This window comes from Argiope bruennichi, chromosome 7 (genome assembly GCF_947563725.1).
Source record: "Argiope bruennichi chromosome 7, qqArgBrue1.1, whole genome shotgun sequence".
Lineage (NCBI taxonomy): Eukaryota > Metazoa > Arthropoda > Arachnida > Araneae > Araneidae > Argiope > Argiope bruennichi.
Genome location: NC_079157.1, coordinates 60940067 through 60964505, shown reverse-complemented (window position 1 = coordinate 60964505; position 24439 = coordinate 60940067). Strand labels below are relative to the sequence as shown.

At 30.2% G+C, this 24439-nt stretch overlaps 1 protein-coding gene across 4 annotated transcripts in view; it reads right to left on the bottom strand.

Annotated features, from left to right (window-relative positions):
- Window positions 1-1678: 1678 nt before the first annotated feature.
- The window catches only part of LOC129976003 (alpha-tocopherol transfer protein-like), a 41737-nt gene continuing 18976 nt past the window's right edge, over window positions 1679-24439 (bottom strand). For 2 of the 4 annotated variants that reach the window (XM_056089329.1, XM_056089328.1), the window contains exons 3-6: window positions 23797-24036; window positions 20090-20283; window positions 2192-2302; window positions 1679-2095 (exon numbers count right to left, since the gene is read on the bottom strand). In XM_056089329.1, the coding sequence (XP_055945304.1) occupies window positions 1880-2095; window positions 2192-2302; window positions 20090-20283; window positions 23797-24036 (761 nt within the window). In that variant the 3' untranslated portion in view covers window positions 1679-1879. Of the gene's footprint in view, window positions 2112-2191; window positions 2303-20089; window positions 20284-23796; window positions 24037-24439 lie in introns of all 4 variants that reach the window. The other 2 variants (XM_056089331.1, XM_056089330.1) reach the window with 2 other exon arrangements.

Genomic DNA, 24439 nt, shown 5'->3' with positions numbered 1-24439 from the left:
GTCTAATAGAATGGTGTTAACTCGTTCTTTCGTTATTAGTAGCATCTTTTAATCAATTGGTTCACCTTCCTGGAAACGGAAGAAAAATTAATCAATTATTTTACCATTTGTGCGGAGATTTACGACTTACAGTGTATATATATATACATTAAAATACAGGGTGGTTATAAAGTCTTCACCTGATTGCACAGATCTTTATGAAAGGACCATTGAACATAATATAGTGATATTTTTGTCATAGAATAATTGTTCTCTTAATGTTTTATAGTTCAACAGATAACCCAACTAAGGCAGAGATAGTGATTTTGGATTTGATTGTTATCAGAATGATGTCAACGAAGGAAAAAAAAAACTCAATGTGTTCTTCGGCTCTACGATTTCCGATTGACCAATACTGTTTGATGTCAGTTTTGAGATTGCATAAAGGACAGGGTATTTGGAAACACCAGTTGAAAATACTAACAGGCTTTAAAGTTAGGATACATAGATGCTGTTCATAATATGACAGTCGACATATTGGGTAATACTTAGAAATAATCGAAATACTCTTTGTCTTCTTAGAGAGCTCACATTAAAATTCCTTTGCTAAATTTTATTAAAATTATATAAACATTTTTACAACATTTCGAAACAATCGAAGGCCAAATTATGATGGTCTTTATACAATAAGTTTTTGTAACCATGAAAAGGTAATTTTGTGACTAATCTACATATTTACACATAAATAAAAGAAACAACAACATCAGAAATTATTTGAAACTGAATTGTTAAATGCTAAAAATTTATTCTTTTACCATAAAATTAGCAGTTTATTAAAACAAGTATGCATTATTCGTTGCTTCATTACACATTAGATATTTATAGAAAAATAGGATAAAACAATCCTCACTAACAAATGAATATACATATCTGACGCAAAAGTGAGTCATAGCAATAAATACTTCAAAATATGTTTCTATAACTTTGAATATTACTGGAAATTGCATGATACGACATGCAAGATGAAAAAAAAAAAAAATACTCAAAAAATACAACACCTCATAGAGTAGTTCACTGGCTTTAGGAAATCACATCCAGCAGGTAGTCACATATTTGTCGTTAAAAAAGTTTAAAAAATCCAATTTAAATTAAAAGTTATTTGAATTTAAATTGGATTTAAAATTAAAAACTAATTGATGTGTTAAAGATTTATTTAAAACCTACAGGGCATAAAACTGCGTAAAAACATTTTCACACTATTAAAATTTTTTTTCGATATTATCAATTTTATATATGGATTTTTTCTTGAATTTTAATAAATTTCTAAATATATTTTATAAGAAAATTATGAAGAAAAGAAATGAAATAATATTTTATAATAAAATTATGAAAATTATCAAGAAAATTCTTATTATAATTTTATAAGAAAATTTAATTATATTTAATTAAATTATTTTTAATTTAATTTTATTCTTATTATAATTTAATAAGAAAATTTAATTATATTTAATTAAATTATTTTTAATTTAATTTAATTCTTATTATAATTTAATAAGAAAATTTAATTATATTTAATTAAATTATTTTTAATTTAATTTTATTCTTATTATAATTTAATAAGAAAATTTCATTAGTTAGATTTATATTCATTCAACGTTATAACGATTTTAAATATTTTTGTTTGCATACGCAGCTGGTACATAATTAAAAATAAATTTTAAAATTAATATAAAATAGATGAAAAAAATTCTAAAGTATTGTGAAACTAAGATGTTTTGGAATAGATGTTGGAAAATTATTAATTTTTTTTCACATTAGTGAAAAAATAGTTGACGTTCTTGAATGTTGAAAACTTTTCGCATTATATCAAGGAGATGGTATGAAAAGAAATCTTCAATTTTTAATGAAAGACTTTGTGAGCTTGTCGATTTTTTTTCGTTTTGATGAAGCCGAATTCTAACATTTTACGAAATTTCTTTTCCATTTCTTCCAAGTCCTCAAGACAATTGATCAATTCTTCTTGTTTTAATTTTCCCCCATACTTTTCTGGTAGGATTTCTGGAGAAATATGAGCATGCAGTTTTTCCCAGTCATCATTTTTTGTATGAAGAAAAAACTGAAAAATAGAAATTCTATTTTTTGTATACTTTTCATATATTTATAAGCAAATAATAAATTCATTCATGCAAATGAAAATGATTAAAGTACGTACTCTAGTCAGAATCTTTTTGGATACAAATGGTTGTCCAAATTTCCAGATAGGTGAAAAAATTGACGGTGCATTAACTATATGAACTGCTTTGAGCCGACAAGGGAAAACATTCTGTAATAAATAATTTAGAAAAAGTCAAAAATATATTTCATAAACAACTCTATTAAATTCTTCAGATATTATCTACAATAAAATCTGGACACAATTTTAACTAGGTTGAAGATTGGGCACACTCGATTCACCCACCTACAATTGTTGATGAAGGAGCCAACTCCATTTTGCTCAATTTGTAATAGCTCTGTGTCTGTTTTACACATTCTGGTAAAATTCCATGGTTTTTTTTTACAGCGTTTTACATTTTTTCACCCTGATTTGTGCGAATATTTTTCCAAACCTCCGCATGTTAAACTTTTTAGTTGTTTTTTTTAAATATTGGTTTTTATAGTAATATATAAACATTAGCCACGCTTTTTAGTACTGTATCATACCTTACATCTTTGTTGCACTTTTTCACGACTCATATTTTTACGCTTTTAGACATTTTGATTTTGTAGATATTCCATGTTTTGATTTTATTATAAATTGATACAAATATTTTAATTCCATGAATGTATCGCAGCTTAGCCAAAGATAGCTTTTGTGCCATAAAACACAAGCAAACCAACAATAGAACCTCTACCATATTTTTCACAATTCTAACTCTAGCGTTATAATCATGAAGTTAGATCCTTTCTAAAGAAATGTTTTTGCCTGTTATTAAAAATCTTTCATCCGAAGTAAGAAATAAGTAAATCTATTTGTTAGATTTTATATTGCACAAAAATACAACCATCTGTCTTGCTAGTTTGGTGTTACAGCCTGAGTAAAAACTTTAAGGCCTGTAAACATTTTTGAAAAAATTCAAAATGAAATAAAAGGGATTCAAATAATATTAATTATTAAAGTTCATTGATAAGAAATAAAGGCCATAAACATAATTTGTAAATACATAATTATGAGAAACATGTAGTTATTTAAAAAGTTAGTATTTCTGCTTGAGTAAAAACTTTAAGGCCACCAGTCATTTTTTTAAAATAAATATAATATAATCGTGTAATTACCATTGTAACTACTAGCTTCTGACAACGCTGCAATTTTCATATTTGTCATACGTTTCTTCGAAGTATTGGTGATCTTTGTGAAGATGGCGAAGGGTAAGAAGTTAACTGATCGTGAAAGAGGACAGATTGAAGCTTTGTCTTCAACAGGAATGAGTAGTCGTGCTATTGCGATAAAGATAGGAAGATCAAAGACTGTAGTCAATAATTTTTTTAAATGGAAAGACAATTATGGTAAAAAGAATACTGGGGAAGACCTAAAGCTTTGTCCTCGCGTGATGAAAGAAGAGTTTGCTAACTTGCATCTACTGGAAAGTACTCAACCAGGAAACTGATTCCGAAGAAAGGTTTAAAAGTTTGTCAAAAAACGATTTATAACACAATTAGAAGGTCTGGAAGGTTCACTTATACAGTAAAATTGACTAAGCCTCAGTTACTGCAGAGACACAAAATAGAGCGTTTGAACTTTGGCCAGAAAGTCATGATCTGGGACAACCAATGGATAGAAATTATTTTTTCTGACGAAAAAAAAAATGGAATTTGGATGGACCAGATGGTGGAATTTCTACTGACATGATATAAGAAATGAAAAAGAAATATTCCCCAAGAGCCAATTAGGTGGAGGGTCTGTCATGACTTGGGGCTGTTTTGCTTACAATGGTGTAGGGTCAATTGCATTCGTTTCAGGTAGAATGAATTCACAAGGATGCCAAAATGTCCTTACAAATCATCTTTTGCCAAATGCTGAATGTCTTGCTGGAGAAAACTGGAAATATCAGCAAGACAATGCATCGATCCATTCGAGTAACAGCACAAAAAAATTGGTTCCAAGTCAACAATGTTGAAACTGTGAAATGGCCAGCTAGATCACCTGACCTCAACCCAATCGAGAACCTTTGGAGTGACTTAGCAAGATGAGTTTATGCAAATGGGAGACATTTTACATCAACAACAGAGCTGAAATCTACGATCAAAGATGAATGGTATAAAACCGACACCACCCTTTGTCAAAAACTCGTTTCATGCATGAAAACAAGAATATTTGAAGTAATTCGAAGAAATGGCTCCTACACAACCTTCTAAGAATTTGTAATTTTTTTCTTATATTTTATTTTTTATGTTGGCCTTAAAGTTTTTACTCAGGCTCAAATATTCATCTGTGTGTTCTGTAATATTTTCTAATAATAAAATATTTGCAAATTAATTTTTCTACTTTTTTTACTTTTATTTAAGCTTAATAATTATCAATCAAATGATATTTTAATTCCTCAGTTTATATGTTTCCATTTTCTCAAAAATTTTTACTGGCCTTAAAGTTTTTACTCAGGCTGTAGATAGATGTAGAGTTTTGGAACGATATCCACAGTCTTCAGAAAGTCTACTCTCTCTTCTTATCATTTAAGACTCTGTATATATCCAATTTTTACTATATGTATTGATGTTGTAAGTAGGAATTGAAAAAATATTCTGTAATAAATAATTTATAAAAAGTCAAAAATATATTTCATAAAAGACTGTAATAAATTCCTTAGATATTATCTATAATAGATACGTTCCATGAAATGTTATAAACGTATTAAATTCAAAGGTCTCCTGTGAAAATTTAACTTCTTTCTAATGATACTTCCTGTGTATGTTATCATGTATCAAATTTTTCATCTAAAGCAAAACATATACACATCTAATTGTTACTTTTTATGTTGCTCAGAAATGCAACCATCTATCTTGCTAATTTTGTGATGGATAGATGCAGATTTTGGAATTATATCCACAATCTTGAGAAAGCCTATTCCCTCTCCTTACCATTTAAGACTATATCGTTTCAATTTCTAGCGAACGTATTGAACGTCAACGAAAGTAACAATTGTCACTGAAAATTGAAAAATATAAAAATGAGATGTAACTAGCCAGGAATAAATTGAAACCTATCCACAACCTTCAGGAAAGCTTCTTCCTCTCCTTAGCATTTAAAAATTTATATCGTTCTAGTATCTAGCATATACATTGATCTAGCAAGTAGCAATTGTCACTGAAAATTGAAAAATGAGATGTAACAAGCTAGGAATAAATTGAAACCTATCCATAACCTTCAGGAAACCTTCTTCCTCTCCTTAGCATTTAAAAATTTATATCCTTCTGGTATCTAGCATACACATTGATCTAGCGAGTAGCAATTGTCACTGAAAATTGAAAAATATAAAAATGAGATGTAACAAGCAAGGGATAAATTGAAACCTATCCACAACCTTCAGGAAACCTTCTTCCTCTCCTTAGCATTTAAAAATGTATATCGTTCTAGTATTTAGCATATACTTTGATCTAACAAGTAGTAATTGTCACAGAAAATCGAAAAATATAAAAATGATATGTAACAAGCAAGCGATAAATTGAAACCTATCCATAACCTTCAGGAAACCTTCTTCCTCTCCTTAGCATTTAAAAATTTATATCGTTCTAGTATTTAGCATATACTTTGATCTAACAAGTAGTAATTGTCACAGAAAGTCGAAAAATATAAAAATGAGATGTAACAAGCAAGGGATACATTGAAACCTATCCACAACCTTCAGGAAACCTTCTTCCTCTCCTTAGCATTTAAAAATTTATATCCTTCTTGTATCTAGCATACACATTGAACTAGCGAGTAGCAATTGTCACTGAAAATTGAAAAATATAAAAATGAGATGTAACAAGCAAGGGATAAATTGAAACCTATCCACAACCTTCAGGAAACCTTCTTCCTCTCCTTAGCATTTGAAAATTTATATCCTTCTTGTATCTAGCATACACATTGATCTAGCGAGTAGCAATTGTCACTGAAAATTGAAAAATATAAAAATGAGATGTAACAAGCAAGGGATAAATTGAAAGCTATCCACAACCTTCAGGAAACCTTCTTCCTCTTCTTAGCATTTAAAAATTTATATCCTTCTTGTATCTAGCATACACATTGATCTAGCGAGTAGCATTTGTCACTGAAAATTGAAAAATATAAAAATGAGATGTAACAAGCAAGGGATAAATTGAAACCTATCCACAACCTTCAGGAAACCGTCTTCCTCTCCTTAGCATTTAAAAATTTATATCATTCTTGTATCTAGCATACACATTGATCTAGCGAGTAGCAATTGTCACTGAAAATTGAAAAATATAAAAATGAGATGTAACAAGCAAGGGATAAATTGAAAGCTATCCACAACCTTCAGGAAACCTTCTTCCTCTTCTTAGCATTTAAAAATTTATATCCTTCTTGTATCTAGCATACACATTGATCTAGCGAGTAGCAATTGTCACTGAAAATTGAAAAATATAAAAATGAGATGTAACAAGCAAGGGATAAATTGAAACCTATCCACAACCTTCAGGAAACCTTCTTCCTCTCCTTAGCATTTAAAAATTTAAATCATTCTAGTATCTTGCATATACTTTGATCTAGGAAGTAGCAATTGTCACTGAAAATTGAAAAATATAAAAATGAAATGTAACAAGCAAGGGATAAATTGAAACCTATCCACAACCTTCAGGAAACCTTCTTCCTCTCCTTAGCATTTAAAAATTTATATCCTTCTTGTATCTAGCATACACATTGATCTAGCGAGTAGCAATTGTCACTGAAAATTGAAAAATATAAAAATGAGATGTAACAAGCAAGGGATAAATTGAAACCTATCCACAACCTTCAGGAAACCTTCTTCCTCTCCTTAGCATTTAAAAATTTATATCCTTCTTGTATCTAGCATACACATTGATCTAACGAGTAGCAATTGTCACTGAAAATTGAAAAATATAAAAATGAGATGTAACAAGCAAGGGATAAATTGAAAGCTATCCACAACCTTCAGGAAACCTTCTTCCTCTTCTTAGCATTTAAAAATTTATATCCTTCTTGTATCTAGCATACACATTGATCTAGCGAGTAGCAATTTTCCCTGAAAATTGAAAAATATAAAAATGAGATGTAACAAGCAAGGGATAAATTGAAACCTATCCACAACCTAAAGGAAACCTTCTTCCTCTCCTTAGCATTTAAAAATTTATATCATTCTAGTATCTTGCATATACTTTGATCTAGGAAGTAGCAATTGTCACTGAAAATTGAAAAATATAAAAATGAAATGTAACAAGCAAGGGATAAATTGAAACCTATCCACAACCTTCAGGAAACCTTCTTCCTCTCCTTAGAATTTAAAAATTTATATCATTCTAGTATCTTGCATATACTTTGATCTAGGAAGTAGCAATTGTCACTGAAAATTGAAAAATATAAAAATGAAATGTAACAAGCAAGGGATAAATTGAAACCTATCCACAACCTTCAGGAAACCTTCTTCCTCTCCTTAGAATTTAAAAATTTATATCATTCTAGTATCTTGCATATTCTTTGATCTAGGAAGTAGCAATTGTCACTGAAAATTGAAAAATATAAAAATGAAATGTAACAAGCAAGGGATAAATTGAAACCTATCCACAACCTTCAGGAAACCTTCTTCCTCTCCTTAGAATTTAAAAATTTATATCATTCTAGTATCTTGCATATACTTTGATCTAGGAAGTAGCAATTGTCACTGAAAATTGAAAAATATAAAAATGAAATGTAACAAGCAAGGGATAAATTGAAACCTATCCACAACCTTCAGCAAACCTTCTTCCTCTCCTTAGCATTTAAAAATTTATATCCTTCTTGTATCTAGCATACACATTGATCTAGCGAGTAGCAATTTTCACTGAAAATTGAAAAATATAAAAATGAGATGTAACAAGCAAGGGATAAATTGAAACCTATCCACAACCTTCAGGAAACCTTCTTCCTCTCCTTAGCATTTAAAAATTTATATCATTCTAGTATCTTGCATATACTTTGATCTAGGAAGTAGCAATTGTCACTGAAAATTGAAAAATATAAAAATGAAATGTAACAAGCAAGGGATAAATTGAAACCTATCCACAACCTTCAGGAAACCTTCTTCCTCTCCTTAGAATTTAAAAATTTATATCATTCTAGTATCTTGCATATACTTTGATCTAGGAAGTAGCAATTGTCACTGAAAATTGAAAAATATAAAAATGAAATGTAACAAGCAAGGGATAAATTGAAACCTATCCACAACCTTCAGGAAACCTTCTTCCTCTCCTTAGCATTTAAAAATTTATATCATTCTAGTATCTTGCATATACTTTGATCTAGGAAGTAGCAATTGTCACTGAAAATTGAAAAATATAAAAATGAAATGTAACAAGCAAGGGATAAATTGAAACCTATCCACAACCTTCAGGAAACCTTCTTCCTCTCCTTAGCATTTAAAAATTTATATCCTTCTGTTATCTAGCATACAAATTGATCTAGCGAGTAGCAATTGTCACTGAAAATTGAAAAATATAAAAATGAGATGTAACAAGCAAGGGATAAATTGAAACCTATCCACAACCTTCAGGAAACCTTCTTCCTCTCCTTAGCATTTAAAAATTTATATCCTTCTTGCATCTAGCATACACATTGATCTAGCGAGTAGCAATTGTCACTGAAAATTGAAAAATATAAAAATGAGATGTAACAAGCAAGGGATAAATTGAAAGCTATCCACAACCTTCAGGAAACCTTCTTCTTCTTCTTAGCATTTAAAAATTTATATCCTTCTTGTATCTAGCATACACATTGATCTAGCGAGTAGCAATTGTCACTGAAAATTGAAAAATATAAAAATGAGATGTAACAAGCAAGGGATAAATTGAAACCTATCCACAACCTTCAGGAAACCTTCTTCCTCTCCTTAGCATTTAAAAATTTATATCATTCTAGTATCTTGCATATACTTTGATCTAGGAAGTAGCAATTGTCACTGAAAATTGAAAAATATAAAAATGAAATGTAACAAGCAAGGGATAAATTGAAACCTATCCACAACCTTCAGGAAACCTTCTTCCTCTCCTTAGCATTTAAAAATTTATATCCTTCTTGTATCTAGCATACAAATTGATCTAGCGAGTAGCAATTGTCACTGAAAATTGAAAAATATAAAAATGAGATGTAACAAGCAAGGGATAAATTGAAACCTATCCACAACCTTCAGGAAACCTTCTTCCTCTCCTTAGCATTTAAAAATTTATATCCTTCTTGTATCTAGCATACACATTGATCTAACGAGTAGCAATTGTCACTGAAAATTGAAAAATATAAAAATGAGATGTAACAAGCAAGGGATAAATTGAAAGCTATCCACAACCTTCAGGAAACCTTCTTCCTCTTCTTAGCATTTAAAAATTTATTTCCTTCTTGTATCTAGCATACACATTGATCTAGCGAGTAGCAATTTTCACTGAAAATTGAAAAATATAAAAATGAGATGTAACAAGCAAGGGATAAATTGAAACCTATCCACAACATAAAGGAAACCTTCTTCCTCTCCTTAGCATTTAAAAATTTATATCATTCTAGTATCTTGCATATACTTTGATCTAGGAAGTAGCAATTGTCACTGAAAATTGAAAAATATAAAAATGAAATGTAACAAGCAAGGGATAAATTGAAACCTATCCACAACCTTCAGGAAACCTTCTTCCTCTCCTTAGAATTTAAAAATTTATATCATTCTAGTATCTTGCATATACTTTGATCTAGGAAGTAGCAATTGTCACTGAAAATTGAAAAATATAAAAATGAAATGTAACAAGCAAGGGATAAATTGAAACCTATCCACAACCTTCAGGAAACCTTCTTCCTCTCCTTAGAATTTAAAAATTTATATCATTCTAGTATCTTGCATATTCTTTGATCTAGGAAGTAGCAATTGTCACTGAAAATTGAAAAATATAAAAATGAAATGTAACAAGCAAGGGATAAATTGAAACCTATCCACAACCTTCAGGAAACCTTCTTCCTCTCCTTAGAATTTAAAAATTTATATCATTCTAGTATCTTGCATATACTTTGATCTAGGAAGTAGCAATTGTCACTGAAAATTGAAAAATATAAAAATGAAATGTAACAAGCAAGGGATAAATTGAAACCTATCCACAACCTTCAGCAAACCTTCTTCCTCTCCTTAGCATTTAAAAATTTATATCCTTCTTGTATCTAGCATACACATTGATCTAGCGAGTAGCAATTTTCACTGAAAATTGAAAAATATAAAAATGAGATGTAACAAGCAAGGGATAAATTGAAACCTATCCACAACCTTCAGGAAACCTTCTTCCTCTCCTTAGCATTTAAAAATTTATATCATTCTAGTATCTTGCATATACTTTGATCTAGGAAGTAGCAATTGTCACTGAAAATTGAAAAATATAAAAATGAAATGTAACAAGCAAGGGATAAATTGAAACCTATCCACAACCTTCAGGAAACCTTCTTCCTCTCCTTAGAATTTAAAAATTTATATCATTCTAGTATCTTGCATATACTTTGATCTAGGAAGTAGCAATTGTCACTGAAAATTGAAAAATATAAAAATGAAATGTAACAAGCAAGGGATAAATTGAAACCTATCCACAACCTTCAGGAAACCTTCTTCCTCTCCTTAGCATTTAAAAATTTATATCCTTCTTGTATCTAGCATACACATTGATCTAGCGAGTAGCAATTGTCACTGAAAATTGAAAAATATAAAAATGAGATGTAACAAGCAAGGGATAAATTGAAAGCTATCCACAACCTTCAGGAAACCTTCTTCCTCTCCTTAGAATTTAAAAATTTATATCATTCTAGTATCTTGCATATACTTTGATCTAGGAAGTAGCAATTGTCACTGAAAATTGAAAAATATAAAAATGAAATGTAACAAGCAAGGGATAAATTGAAACCTATCCACAACCTTCAGGAAACCTTCTTCCTCTCCTTAGCATTTAAAAATTTATATCCTTCTTGTATCTAGCATACAAATTGATCTAGCGAGTAGCAATTGTCACTGAAAATTGAAAAATATAAAAATGAGATGTAACAAGCAAGGGATAAATTGAAACCTATCCACAACCTTCAGGAAACCTTCTTCCTCTCCTTAGCATTTAAAAATTTATATCCTTCTTTTATCTAGCATACACATTGATCTAGCGAGTAGCAATTGTCACTGAAAATTGAAAAATATAAAAATGAGATGTAACAAGCAAGGGATAAATTGAAACCTATCCACAACCTTCAGGAAACCTTCTTCCTCTCCTTAGCATTTAAAAATTTATATCCTTCTTGTATCTAGCATACACATTGATCTAGCGAGTAGCAATTTTCACTGAAAATTGAAAAATATAAAAATGAGATGTAACAAGCAAGGGATAAATTGAAACCTATCCACAACCTTCAGGAAACCTTCTTCCTCTCCTTAGCATTTAAAAATTTATATCATTCTAGTATCTTGCATATACTTTGATCTAGGAAGTAGCAATTGTCACTGAAAATTGAAAAATATAAAAATGAAATGTAACAAGCAAGGGATAAATTGAAACCTATCCACAACCTTCAGGAAACCTTCTTCCTCTCCTTAGAATTTAAAAATTTATATCATTCTAGTATCTTGCATATACTTTGATCTAGGAAGTAGCAATTGTCACTGAAAATTGAAAAATATAAAAATGAAATGTAACAAGCAAGGGATAAATTGAAACCTATCCACAACCTTCAGGAAACCTTCTTCCTCTCCTTAGAATTTAAAAATTTATATCATTCTAGTATCTTGCATATACTTTGATCTAGGAAGTAGCAATTGTCACTGAAAATTGAAAAATATAAAAATGAAATGTAACAAGCAAGGGATAAATTGAAACCTATCCACAACCTTCAGGAAACCTTCTTCCTCTCCTTAGAATTTAAAAATTTATATCATTCTAGTATCTTGCATATACTTTGATCTAGGAAGTAGCAATTGTCACTGAAAATTGAAAAATATAAAAATGAAATGTAACAAGCAAGGGATAAATTGAAACCTATCCACAACCTTCAGGAAACCTTCTTCCTCTCCTTAGCATTTAAAAATTTATATCCTTCTTGTATCTAGCATACACATTGATCTAGCGAGTAGCAATTGTCACTGAAAATTGAAAAATATAAAAATAAGATGTAACAAGCAAGGGATAAATTGAAACCTATCCACAACCTTCAGGAAACCTTCTTCCTCTCCTTAGCATTTAAAAATTTATATCCTTCTTGTATCTAGCATACACATTGATCTAGCGAGTAGCAATTTTCACTGAAAATTGAAAAATATAAAAATGAGATGTAACAAGCAAGGGATAAATTGAAACCTATCCACAACCTTCAGGAAACCTTCTTCCTCTCCTTAGCATTTAAAAATTTATATCATTCTAGTATCTTGCATATACTTTGATCTAGGAAGTAGCAATTGTCACTGAAAATTGAAAAATATAAAAATGAAATGTAACAAGCAAGGGATAAATTGAAACCTATCCACAACCTTCAGGAAACCTTCTTCCTCTCCTTAGCATTTAAAAATTTATATCCTTCTTGTATCTAGCATACACATTGATCTAGCGAGTAGCAATTGTCACTGAAAATTGAAAAATATAAAAATGAGATGTAACAAGCAAGGGATAAATTGAAACCTATCCACAACCTTCAGGAAACCTTCTTCCTCTCCTTAGCATTTAAAAATTTATATCCTTCTTGTATCTAGCATACACATTGATCTAGCGAGTAGCAATTGTCACTGAAAATTGAAATATATAAAAATGAGATGTAACAAGCAAGGGATAAATTGAAACCTATCCACAACCTTCAGGAAACCTTCTTCCTCTCCTTAGCATTTAAAAATTTATATCCTTCTTGTATCTAGCATACACATTGATCTAGCGAGTAGCAATTGTCACTGAAAATTGAAAAATATAAAAATGAGATGTAACAAGCAAGGGATAAATTGAAACCTATCCACAACCTTCAGGAAACCTTCTTCCTCTCCTTAGCATTTAAAAATTTATATCCTTCTTGTATCTAGCATACACATTGATCTAGCGAGTAGCAATTGTCACTGAAAATTGAAAAATATAAAAATGAGATGTAACAAGCAAGGGATAAATTGAAACCTATCCACAACCTTCAGGAAACCTTCTTCCTCTCCTTAGCATTTAAAAATTTATATCATTCTAGTATCTTGCATATACTTTGATCTAGGAAGTAGCAATTGTCACTGAAAATTGAAAAATATAAAAATGAAATGTAACAAGCAAGGGATAAATTGAAAGCTATCCACAACCTTCAGGAAACCTTCTTCCTCTTCTTAGCATTTAAAAATTTATATCCTTCTTGTATCTAGCATACACATTGATCTAGCGAGTAGCAATTGTCACTGAAAATTGAAAAATATAAAAATGAGATGTAACAAGCAAGGGATAAATTGAAAGCTATCCACAACCTTCAGGAAACCTTCTTCTTCTTCTTAGCATTTAAAAATTTATATCCTTCTTGTATCTAGCATACACATTGATCTAGCGAGTAGCAATTGTCACTGAAAATGGAAAAATATAAAAATGAGATGTAACAAGCAAGGGATAAATTGAAACCTATCCACAACCTTCAGGAAACCTTCTTCCTCTCCTTAGCATTTAAAAATTTATATCATTCTAGTATCTTGCATATACTTTGATCTAGGAAGTAGCAATTGTCACTGAAAATTGAAAAATATAAAAATGAAATGTAACAAGCAAGGGATAAATTGAAACCTATCCACAACCTTCAGGAAACCTTCTTCCTCTCCTTAGCATTTAAAAATTTATATCCTTCTTGTATCTAGCATACACATTGATCTAGCGAGTAGCAATTGTCACTGAAAATTGAAAAATATAAAAATGAGATGTAACAAGCAAGGGATAAATTGAAACCTATCCACAACCTTCAGGAAACCTTCTTCCTCTCCTTAGCATTTAAAAATTTATATCCTTCTTGTATCTAGCATACACATTCATCTAGCGAGTAGCAATTGTCACTGAAAATTGAAAAATATAAAAATGAGATGTAACAAGCAAGGGATAAATTGAAACCTATCCACAACCTTCAGGAAACCTTCTTTCTCTCCTTAGCATTTAAAAATTTATATCCTTCTTGTATCTAGCAAACACATTGATCTAGCGAGTAGCAATTGTCACTGAAAATTGAAAAATATAAAAATGAAATGTAACAAGCAAGGGATAAATTGAAACCTATCCACAACCTTCAGGAAACCTTCTTCCTCTCCTTAGCATTTAAAAATTTATATCATTCTAGTATCTTGCATATACTTTGATCTAGGAAGTAGCAATTGTCACTGAAAATTGAAAAATATAAAAATGAGATGTAACAAGCAAGGGATAAATTGAAACCTATCCACAACCTTCAGGAAACCTTCTTCCTCTCCTTAGCATTTAAAAATTTATATCCTTCTTGTATCTAGCATACACATTGATCTAGCGAGTAGCAATTGTCACTGAAAATTGAAAAATATAAAAATGAGATGTAACAAGCAAGGGATAAATTGAAACCTATCCACAACCTTCAGGAAACCTTCTTCCTCTCCTTAGCATTTAAAAATTTATATCCTTCTTGTATCTAGCATACACATTGATCTAGCGAGTAGCAATTGTCACTGAAAATTGAAAAATATAAAAATGAGATGTAACAAGCAAGGGATAAATTGAAACCTATCCACAACCTTCAGGAAACCTTCTTCCTCTCCTTAGCATTTAAAAATTTATATCCTTCTTGTATCTAGCATACACATTGATCTAGCGAGTAGCAATTGTCACTGAAAATTGAAATATATAAAAATGAGATGTAACAAGCAAGGGATAAATTGAAACCTATCCACAACCTTCAGGAAACCTTCTTCCTCTCCTTAGCATTTAAAAATTTATATCCTTCTTGTATCTAGCATACACATTGATCTAGCGAGTAGCAATTGTCACTGAAAATTGAAAAATATAAAAATGAGATGTAACAAGCAAGGGATAAATTGAAACCTATCCACAACCTTCAGGAAACCTTCTTCCTCTCCTTAGCATTTAAAAATTTATATCCTTCTTGTATCTAGCATACACATTGATCTAGCGAGTAGCAATTGTCACTGAAAATTGAAAAATATAAAAATGAGATGTAACAAGCAAGGGATAAATTGAAACCTATCCACAACCTTCAGGAAACCTTCTTCCTCTCCTTAGCATTTAAAAATTTATATCATTCTAGTATCTTGCATATACTTTGATCTAGGAAGTAGCAATTGTCACTGAAAATTGAAAAATATAAAAATGAAATGTAACAAGCAAGGGATAAATTGAAACCTATCCACAACCTTCAGGAAACCTTCTTCCTCTCCTTAGCATTTAAAAATTTATATCCTTCTTGTATCTAGCATACACATTGATCTAGCGAGTAGCAATTGTCACTGAAAATTGAAAAATATAAAAATGAGATGTAACAAGCAAGGGATAAATTGAAAGCTATCCACAACCTTCAGGAAACCTTCTTCCTCTTCTTAGCATTTAAAAATTTATATCCTTCTTGTATCTAGCATACACATTGATCTAGCGAGTAGCAATTGTCACTGAAAATTGAAAAATATAAAAATGAGATGTAACAAGCAAGGGATAAATTGAAAGCTATCCACAACCTTCAGGAAACCTTCTTCCTCTTCTTAGCATTTAAAAATTTATATCCTTCTTGTATCTAGCATACACATTGATCTAGCGAGTAGCAATTGTCACTGAAAATTGAAAAATATAAAAATGAGATGTAACAAGCAAGGGATAAATTGAAAGCTATCCACAACCTTCAGGAAACCTTCTTCTTCTTCTTAGCATTTAAAAATTTATATCCTTCTTGTATCTAGCATACACATTGATCTAGCGAGTAGCAATTGTCACTGAAAATTGAAAAATATAAAAATGAGATGTAACAAGCAAGGGATAAATTGAAACCTATCCACAACCTTCAGGAAACCTTCTTCCTCTCCTTAGCATTTAAAAATTTATATCATTCTAGTATCTTGCATATACTTTGATCTAGGAAGTAGCAATTGTCACTGAAAATTGAAAAATATAAAAATGAAATGTAACAAGCAAGGGATAAATTGAAACCTATCCACAACCTTCAGGAAACCTTCTTCCTCTCCTTAGCATTTAAAAATTTATATCCTTCTTGTATCTAGCATACACATTGATCTAGCGAGTAGCAATTGTCACTGAAAATTGAAAAACATAAAAATGAGATGTAACAAGCAAGGGATAAATTGAAAGCTATCCACAACCTTCAGGAAACCTTCTTCCTCTTCTTAGCATTTAAAAATTTATATCCTTCTTGTATCTAGCATACACATTGATCTAGCGAGTAGCAATTGTCACTGAAAATTGAAAAATATAAAAATGAGATGTAACAAGCAAGGGATAAATTGAAAGCTATCCACAACCTTCAGGAAACCTTCTTCCTCTTCTTAGCATTTAAAAATTTATATCCTTCTTGTATCTAGCATACACATTGATCTAGCGAGTAGCAATTGTCACTGAAAATTGAAAAATATAAAAATGAGATGTAACAAGCAAGGGATAAATTGAAAGCTATCCACAACCTTCAGGAAACCTTCTTCTTCTTCTTAGCATTTAAAAATTTATATCCTTCTTGTATCTAGCATACACATTGATCTAGCGAGTAGCAATTGTCACTGAAAATTGAAAAATATAAAAATGAGATGTAACAAGCAAGGGATAAATTGAAAGCTATCCACAACCTTCAGGAAACCTTCTTCCTCTTCTTAGCATTTAAAAATTTATATCCTTCTTGTATCTAGCATACACATTGATCTAGCGAGTAGCAATTGTCACTGAAAATTGAAAAATATAAAAATGAGATGTAACAAGCAAGGGATAAATTGAAAGCTATCCACAACCTTCAGGAAACCTTCTTCCTCTTCTTAGCATTTAAAAATTTATATCCTTCTTGTATCTAGCATACACATTGATCTAGCGAGTAGCAATTGTCACTGAAAATTGAAAAATATAAAAATGAGATGTAACAAGCAAGGGATAAATTGAAAGCTATCCACAACCTTCAGGAAATCTTCTTCTTCTTCTTAGCATTTAAAAATTTATATCCTTCTTGTATCTAGCATACACATTGATCTAGCGAGTAGCAATTGTCACTGAAAATTGAAAAATATAAAAATGAGATGTAACAAGCAAGGGATAAATTGAAAGCTATCCACAACCTTCAGGAAACCTTCTTCCTCTTCTTAGCATTTAAAAATTTATATCCTTCTTGTATCTAGCATACACATTGATCTAGCGAGTAGCAATTGTCACTGAAAATTGAAAAATATAAAAATGAGATGTAACAAGCAAGGGATAAATTGAAAGCTATCCACAACCTTCAGGAAACCTTCTTCCTCTTCTTAGCATTTAAAAATTTATATCCTTCTTGTATCTAGCATACACATTGATCTAGCGAGTAGCAATTGTCACTGAAAATTGAAAAATATAAAAATGAGATGTAACAAGCAAGGGATAAATTGAAAGCTATCCACAACCTTCAGGAAACCTTCTTCCTCTTCTTAGCATTTAAAAATTTATATCCTTCTTGTATCTAGCATACACATTGATCTAGCGAGTAGCAATTGTCACTGAAAATTGAAAAATATAAAAATGAGATGTAACAAGCAAGGGATAAATTGAAAGCTATCCACAACCTTCAGGAAACCTTCTTCCTCTTCTTAGCATTTAAAAATTTATATCCTTCTTGTATCTAGCATACACATTGATCTAGCGAGTAGCAATTGTCACTGAAAATTGAAAAATATAAAAATGAAATGTAACTAGCCAGTAATAAATTGAAATTAAATGATATCAGATTTTATGATAGGCTATTTCTGAACAATTCATCAAATGAGTAAAATATTACAGAGGGAAAATGTGGCAGTTGAAAAATGTGTCTTTCAGTTTGTTAAGGCATAATTTATGCTGCTTCTAATAAAAATTTATTTAAATAAAATATAATGAAAACATATCTATATCTATATAGAGATATATAGATATATTTTGTTAAACCTCTTTTCTAGAAAAAGACAGACCATGCATTATATGGGAAGAAAGATGCATCCCATCAGCAATGTAACTGAAAAAAACATATTTTCGAGGGGAAAATATTTACTTAAAATGTGATAAAAAAAGAATAGTTTTGTTGAAATTAAGCTTTTTAAAAACAATTTTATTGTTTTCAGAAAATTGGTAAAGTTGGAATTACACCTTTCTGAACCTTTCTCTTTAATTATATGTATTTGTCTAGAAATATTACGTAATTAATGTCCATCAGTTGTTTAGTGAGTTAAGGACATCGTGACACATAAATTCGGGGACAAAAATTTCCTGTTTGATAATAATCTGTTGCTTTCCTTCAAAAATTGGAATGAAGGAACAAGAATAGAAAGAAAGAAGTTAGCTATTCATTCTTCTTTCTTTCAAGCTCTCGTTTTAATCAAAACCAAAAAAAAAAGCCACAGGTAAATTTATGTATACATCCTTAAAGTTGAAGTTCAAAAATATATATGAATTAGACGTGACATTCCTTAATTCTGAACACAAATAAAATGGAGTTCTGGCAAATCAGTTGGATGGCAAACTCCTATGTACTTGTCATGACTCGGAATTCTATTTTCGTTTTGGACTTCACAAGACAGAGAATTTCATAGGAATATTTACATAATGATGATAGAAAATGATCAGAGTATTTACAAATGAAGTAGACTGAAATTAATCAAATGATCCGTACATCAAGGAGATGAATAACTTAACTTACAAGATTCTTTTCTGAAAGCAAATGCAATATATTCTACTTAAATAAATTGGATTGCTAGATTCCAAGCTGGAATAAGATGCAACATAAACTCTGAAATAAAAATAAACAGGAAATATAAAACTTATTAGGAGTGACAGAAATACTGAAGTAAAACCAGAATTCTTCCATGTCGCTTTGACCACGATAAGATGCCATACTTTTTTTTCATCATGAGACTCCGATTCAAGACATTCATTTTTTTAGTGGTATTGAAATCAGAACCACCAATACTTGATTGGTAAAACATAGTTTTCTAATTTTCCATGTCTTCACTATCCTTTTTTTCTTCTTTTTCTAATTTATATGCTCCTCAGGATGGAAACGTATGGTTCAATTTCAAATTTTGTTCAAATATGTCTCTTAATTTTTAATTCTTTAATTGAGGAAGATTCCATACGAAAGTACCTTTTTTAGAACTTTTTTTTTAACCCAAGCATTATTCTTCTGGTACTTTATAAAAAAAATCTTTAGTATTTAATAAAAACAATAGATGGCAGCATGAGTTCTAAAAGTTTTTTTACCCCCTTCTTATAATAATTTATATAACTTTTAGGTATTTTCGTGAAGAAAAATAAAGTTTTCCTACTCCTTAAAAGATCAAAATTATATGCAGGGAATATGATTACAATAATAAGGAATATTGCGTTTTATACATAAATGCAATGTTTAGGACGCAATGATTTATTACAAAATGGGTTAATGCGAACTCATAAAACTAAAGAAAATACTGCAATTTTTTCGCCAATCTTTGCCAAACCGTGCGAAACAGTTGAAAATACGCCAAATATCAATTATTTAAATTGTTAGGTTACCATATTTAGCAATTTATCGTCTATGAAAAATTCGAGTTAGGCAATTGTATCTTTGTCTTCAGCCTGCAGAGTACATTATGGGCATAAAAATATATTATTGTTAACACATTCGAATAAAAAATAGTTCAGATTTAAAGCCTATAAAAGAAAACAAACCCAAAAAAGTGAAAAGCGATGGCAGTTTTTTTCTTCTTACCAATAAGAAATCTAGAAACGTTCGTACCCATCCGGGTGTCAACGCCAGAAAGCCATGGATATTAAATCCTTCGTAATCAAAAATATATGTTCCCCCACAAATTTGATTGACTGGATTTTCAATAATTTCATGAACAAATAATATTTCTAAATAGAAACGTTCTGCAAAGGTGAACTTTTTGTAATCTACAATACCTGGAAAGAAAAAGAAAGAAACTTGAAAGATAAATTATAATCTACATAAGTATGTTTGGAATTTGAATAAGAAAATTTAAAATAACAGAATATTTTTAAAAATGTAGTATGAAATATTAAATTTATACCAGTAATTAAAGTCAACAATGATTTTGATTTTGAAATTAGAATTGTTCTTATAAATCCATAAAAGTGCTAAGATTTATTATTTTACAAACATTTTTACTTTCTCGAATATGCAATATAAAGAAAATATTGCCGCATTGAAAACGGCCTCTGACCATTCTCCATGGTCGAATGGTCATAGCACTGTTCTCAGAATCAAGGAGATCGTAAGTTCGAATCCCGCTAGAGGCAATGCGATTCACTGTTTGTGTCCATATTTAATTCCTTGATTTTATTTTTCCTTTATTTCATGTTCCAGAAGATTCTGGACATTTCTTTAGTTTACCAGACAAGTGTTCTGGACTTTTCTTACTGTCTCCAGTAAAGTATTCTGGAACTTTCCCTGCTAGTATAAAAGCAGAAGATCTGTCAGTCACTGTGTTCTCAGTTGAGAGTTGAGTTAATAAATTGGTTTAGCTCTACTTCTTGTGTGTGTCATTGAGTTCCACACTAAAGAATCTACGTGACAATATAGTAATCGTCAAAAAATTCGAACTCGATATTTTGAAGAATCTCCACGTTTTATACCATTCTAAATTCGAAAAACACATTTTTGGAAAATGTCTGTTCGTCTATCTCTCTGTTTCTGAGGGCCGCGGTGGCCTGGTGGTAAGGTCTCGGCTTTGGAACCGGAGGGTTTCAGGTTCGAGACCCGGTTCCACCGAAGAACCATCGTGTAAGGGGGTATGTTGCACGTTAAATCCGTCCTGACCAAACGTCCTCCCGTTGGTGTGGTGTGGTGTGGAGAGGGTGGTGCCAGCTCAGGTGTCGTCCTCGTCATCTGACCGCGGTTCAAAATGACGAGGTCCGTCCCAAAATAACCCTAGTGTTGCTTCAAACGGGACATTAATATAACTAAACTAAACTAAACTATCTGTTTGTGAACAAAGATAACTCAAAAACGATTTTAACTAAATGGTTGAAAAGTGGTATACAGTCTTAACACCAAATTTGCAAATATCTATCAAACTTTGAGCAAACCGTTCTGAGGAAGTCCTTTTGTCTCACTGTTGGAATATAAGTTAGCACAATAATTACAAAATGAAAAGAACTATGTAAATAAGATTCGAAACCCAGATTTAATATCTAAGTACAGACATTTGCCAAATTTTGAGACAAATCCAATTAAAGCTTGACTGTCTGCCGGACTCTACTTCTAGAAACATGTAAACGCATTAATTCAAAATCGCAATGACTTAAATATATCAGGTTTGGTATGTATTTGGTATATATTGTGACTACAAGTGCGATTTTGTGTCAACATTTTTCAATCTTTTAAGAAAAACGTGTCTAAAACAAAAGTTCTTGGTTCAAGTTCCGGTTCGGGCATGGTTGTTTTTCATCTGTTTTATCTGCGAGATGTGTGAATGTGCCCCCCTGTAAAAAGGGGTTGTACAAGCGAATGTGATGCGTGAGTAGCTAAGACGTACTCTTGGCCCTAGTTAGCACTGCTAAAACAAGAGACGCTCCCTTGGCTTAAAATCGCTGACTTCGTAAGCGAGCTTCTCCATGGCAAGTGCCATTATAAACAACAACATATTTCTAGTAAGAAATCTAATAAAATCATATTTCAATTAAATAGGAAATAAAACTTTTATTATGATGAAATAAAATGTTTAATTTCTACTCGTTATTATAAACAAATAAGTTAATACGTAGAGTATTTTTCTAATAGTATGACAGCATCTACTTAAAAAGAAAACTCGTTGTAATTCATAAAAATTATTTCCTACAGTTATTTTTCATCTAGATTCTTCATTTCGATTCATGTTGTAGGCATCAAAAACGTGTACAATTCGATTTTTTTAAAATTTACTAGCTGCTTTTAGCGACCAACTGGTTCTCATGGAATATTAGTTGATTTTGATTTCTGTTGAATTTCTTATGCATAATACAGTGTTCATGTTTCTCTCAAAGATATATTTTTAAGAATCGTGATCTGTCAAACAGTAAACCGTGTTATTTTGATAGTCACTTTGTTTTGTACATCTGAACCAGCCCAACAGAGTCCAGTCCCATTATATCATAATTTTGTTAAAGGACTTATAAATGATTGAAAAATAATAATAGTGACTTGAGTTTCATTGCAACAGTGCGATTAATTTTTAAAAATATACTAGAAAATATTTTTAAAAATTATCGAAAATTAGAAGAAAAAAAAACTGCATTAAAATTTTTTTTTTTTAATTTTTAAAATGAGAAAAAAATTATTTTGTGCTGTAATATTTGTGTAATTTATTGTAAGTAAATGTCAAAATTTCCCTTAATTTTCTATAAATTAAAATTAGAATATGTAATCTCTCATTCTTTTGTTCCATTTCGTAAACTGAATATAAATTTCCCTCAAGGTTATTTTTACAGATATAATAAATTTAGTTAAAAAGATTGTTAAAACAATTATTTATTAACATTTTAACCTGCAATAATTACTTTAAAAAATTATCTTCTTTGTTTTTAATCATTATGTGTTACTGTCTACGGCACAGTTCTAAATGAAAGATAGAATTGGGATTACTTATTCAACTATTTCCTAATTAATCACCTAGATGGCGCTATTCATTTATCTTCCAAAAGCGCTTGTTAACTAAAAATATATATGGCATGTCGGCATTTTTGGTCTTCTGCGTACATTGAAATTTTTTCTTGAAACAAATATTGATTAAATGTTATAATTATGTTAACTAATTTTCATAAAAGTGAAATAGTGACATGAAATTTTATTCATAAAAGAAGTAATTTCGAAGCGAATTTTAAATGCCATTAACGAGTTTTAAAATTTCTAGGGAAAAAAATCTCGAAGATAAATTTGAGTTATTTTGAACCTGTTATTTTTCGTGAATAAATAATGCAATAAAGAAGTTTTGAAAAAATCATAGTTAAAGATATTAAATACCTCTTATTTCTGAAAATTACTACTAGATGGAGCCACCAGAATATCAAAAATTACCTCTAATAAATGCTTAATTGATAATGTAGTTTTGAAAATGTTAAAATAATATAGTTTCATTGAGGATTCACAAATGTACAAAATTATGCATCTAGCATAATCGTAAGTAAATGAAAAATAGTCTTGTATTTTTCAAAAGTAATCATAATTAAATATATTAAATACCTCTTATTTTTGAAAATTACTACCAGGTGGAGCCATGAGAATAGCAAAAAGTTGCTATAATTAATGCTTAATTGATGATGTAGTTTTGAACATGTTAAAATAATATAGTTTCATTGAGGATGCACAAATGAACAAAATCATACATCCAGCAAGATAGGAAGTAAATGAAAACAAAAGTTTTGTATTTTACAAACGGAAATACAAGTTAAACAAAAAGTACAAAAATTAGGATTTACCGCCATTTCCAAGAACAAGAAATGAGTTATTCTGACATCTATATGGAGAAATAAATAGATGACCTAAACTTTCAGCTTTTTGAAGTGGAAAAGTCACTTTCTTGTACATTTCTATTAAAGCATCGGCTTTTCGATAATAATTTAACACTCGTTGAATTGCTCTTTCTGTATCGAATTTAGAAACCCTCAGGTAACGAAGTAGAAATTCTTCATCCATGCATATTTCAAAGTCCTTAAAACCTGGAATGAGAGAATGAAAAGCAGTATTATTATGTTGTGATTTGTTTTCCAATATATATATATATATATATATATATATATATATATATATATATATATATATATATATATATATATATATATATATATATATATATATATATATATATATATATATATATATATATATATATATATATATATATATATATATATACATATACAGGGTGGTCAAAAAAAAAAAAAACTTCCCCTATATATGAAACCCTAGCGGCCTATCCGCTCAACCAATCGAACCAAAATTTCAGACATGGTTGTTTGAAGGTATGCGCTCGAGATTGTGATGATTTTAAACAATGCAGAACCCACGGTTACGGTTACAGTGAGAAAATTTTGAAATTTTCGAATGGTAACACCCACTTTT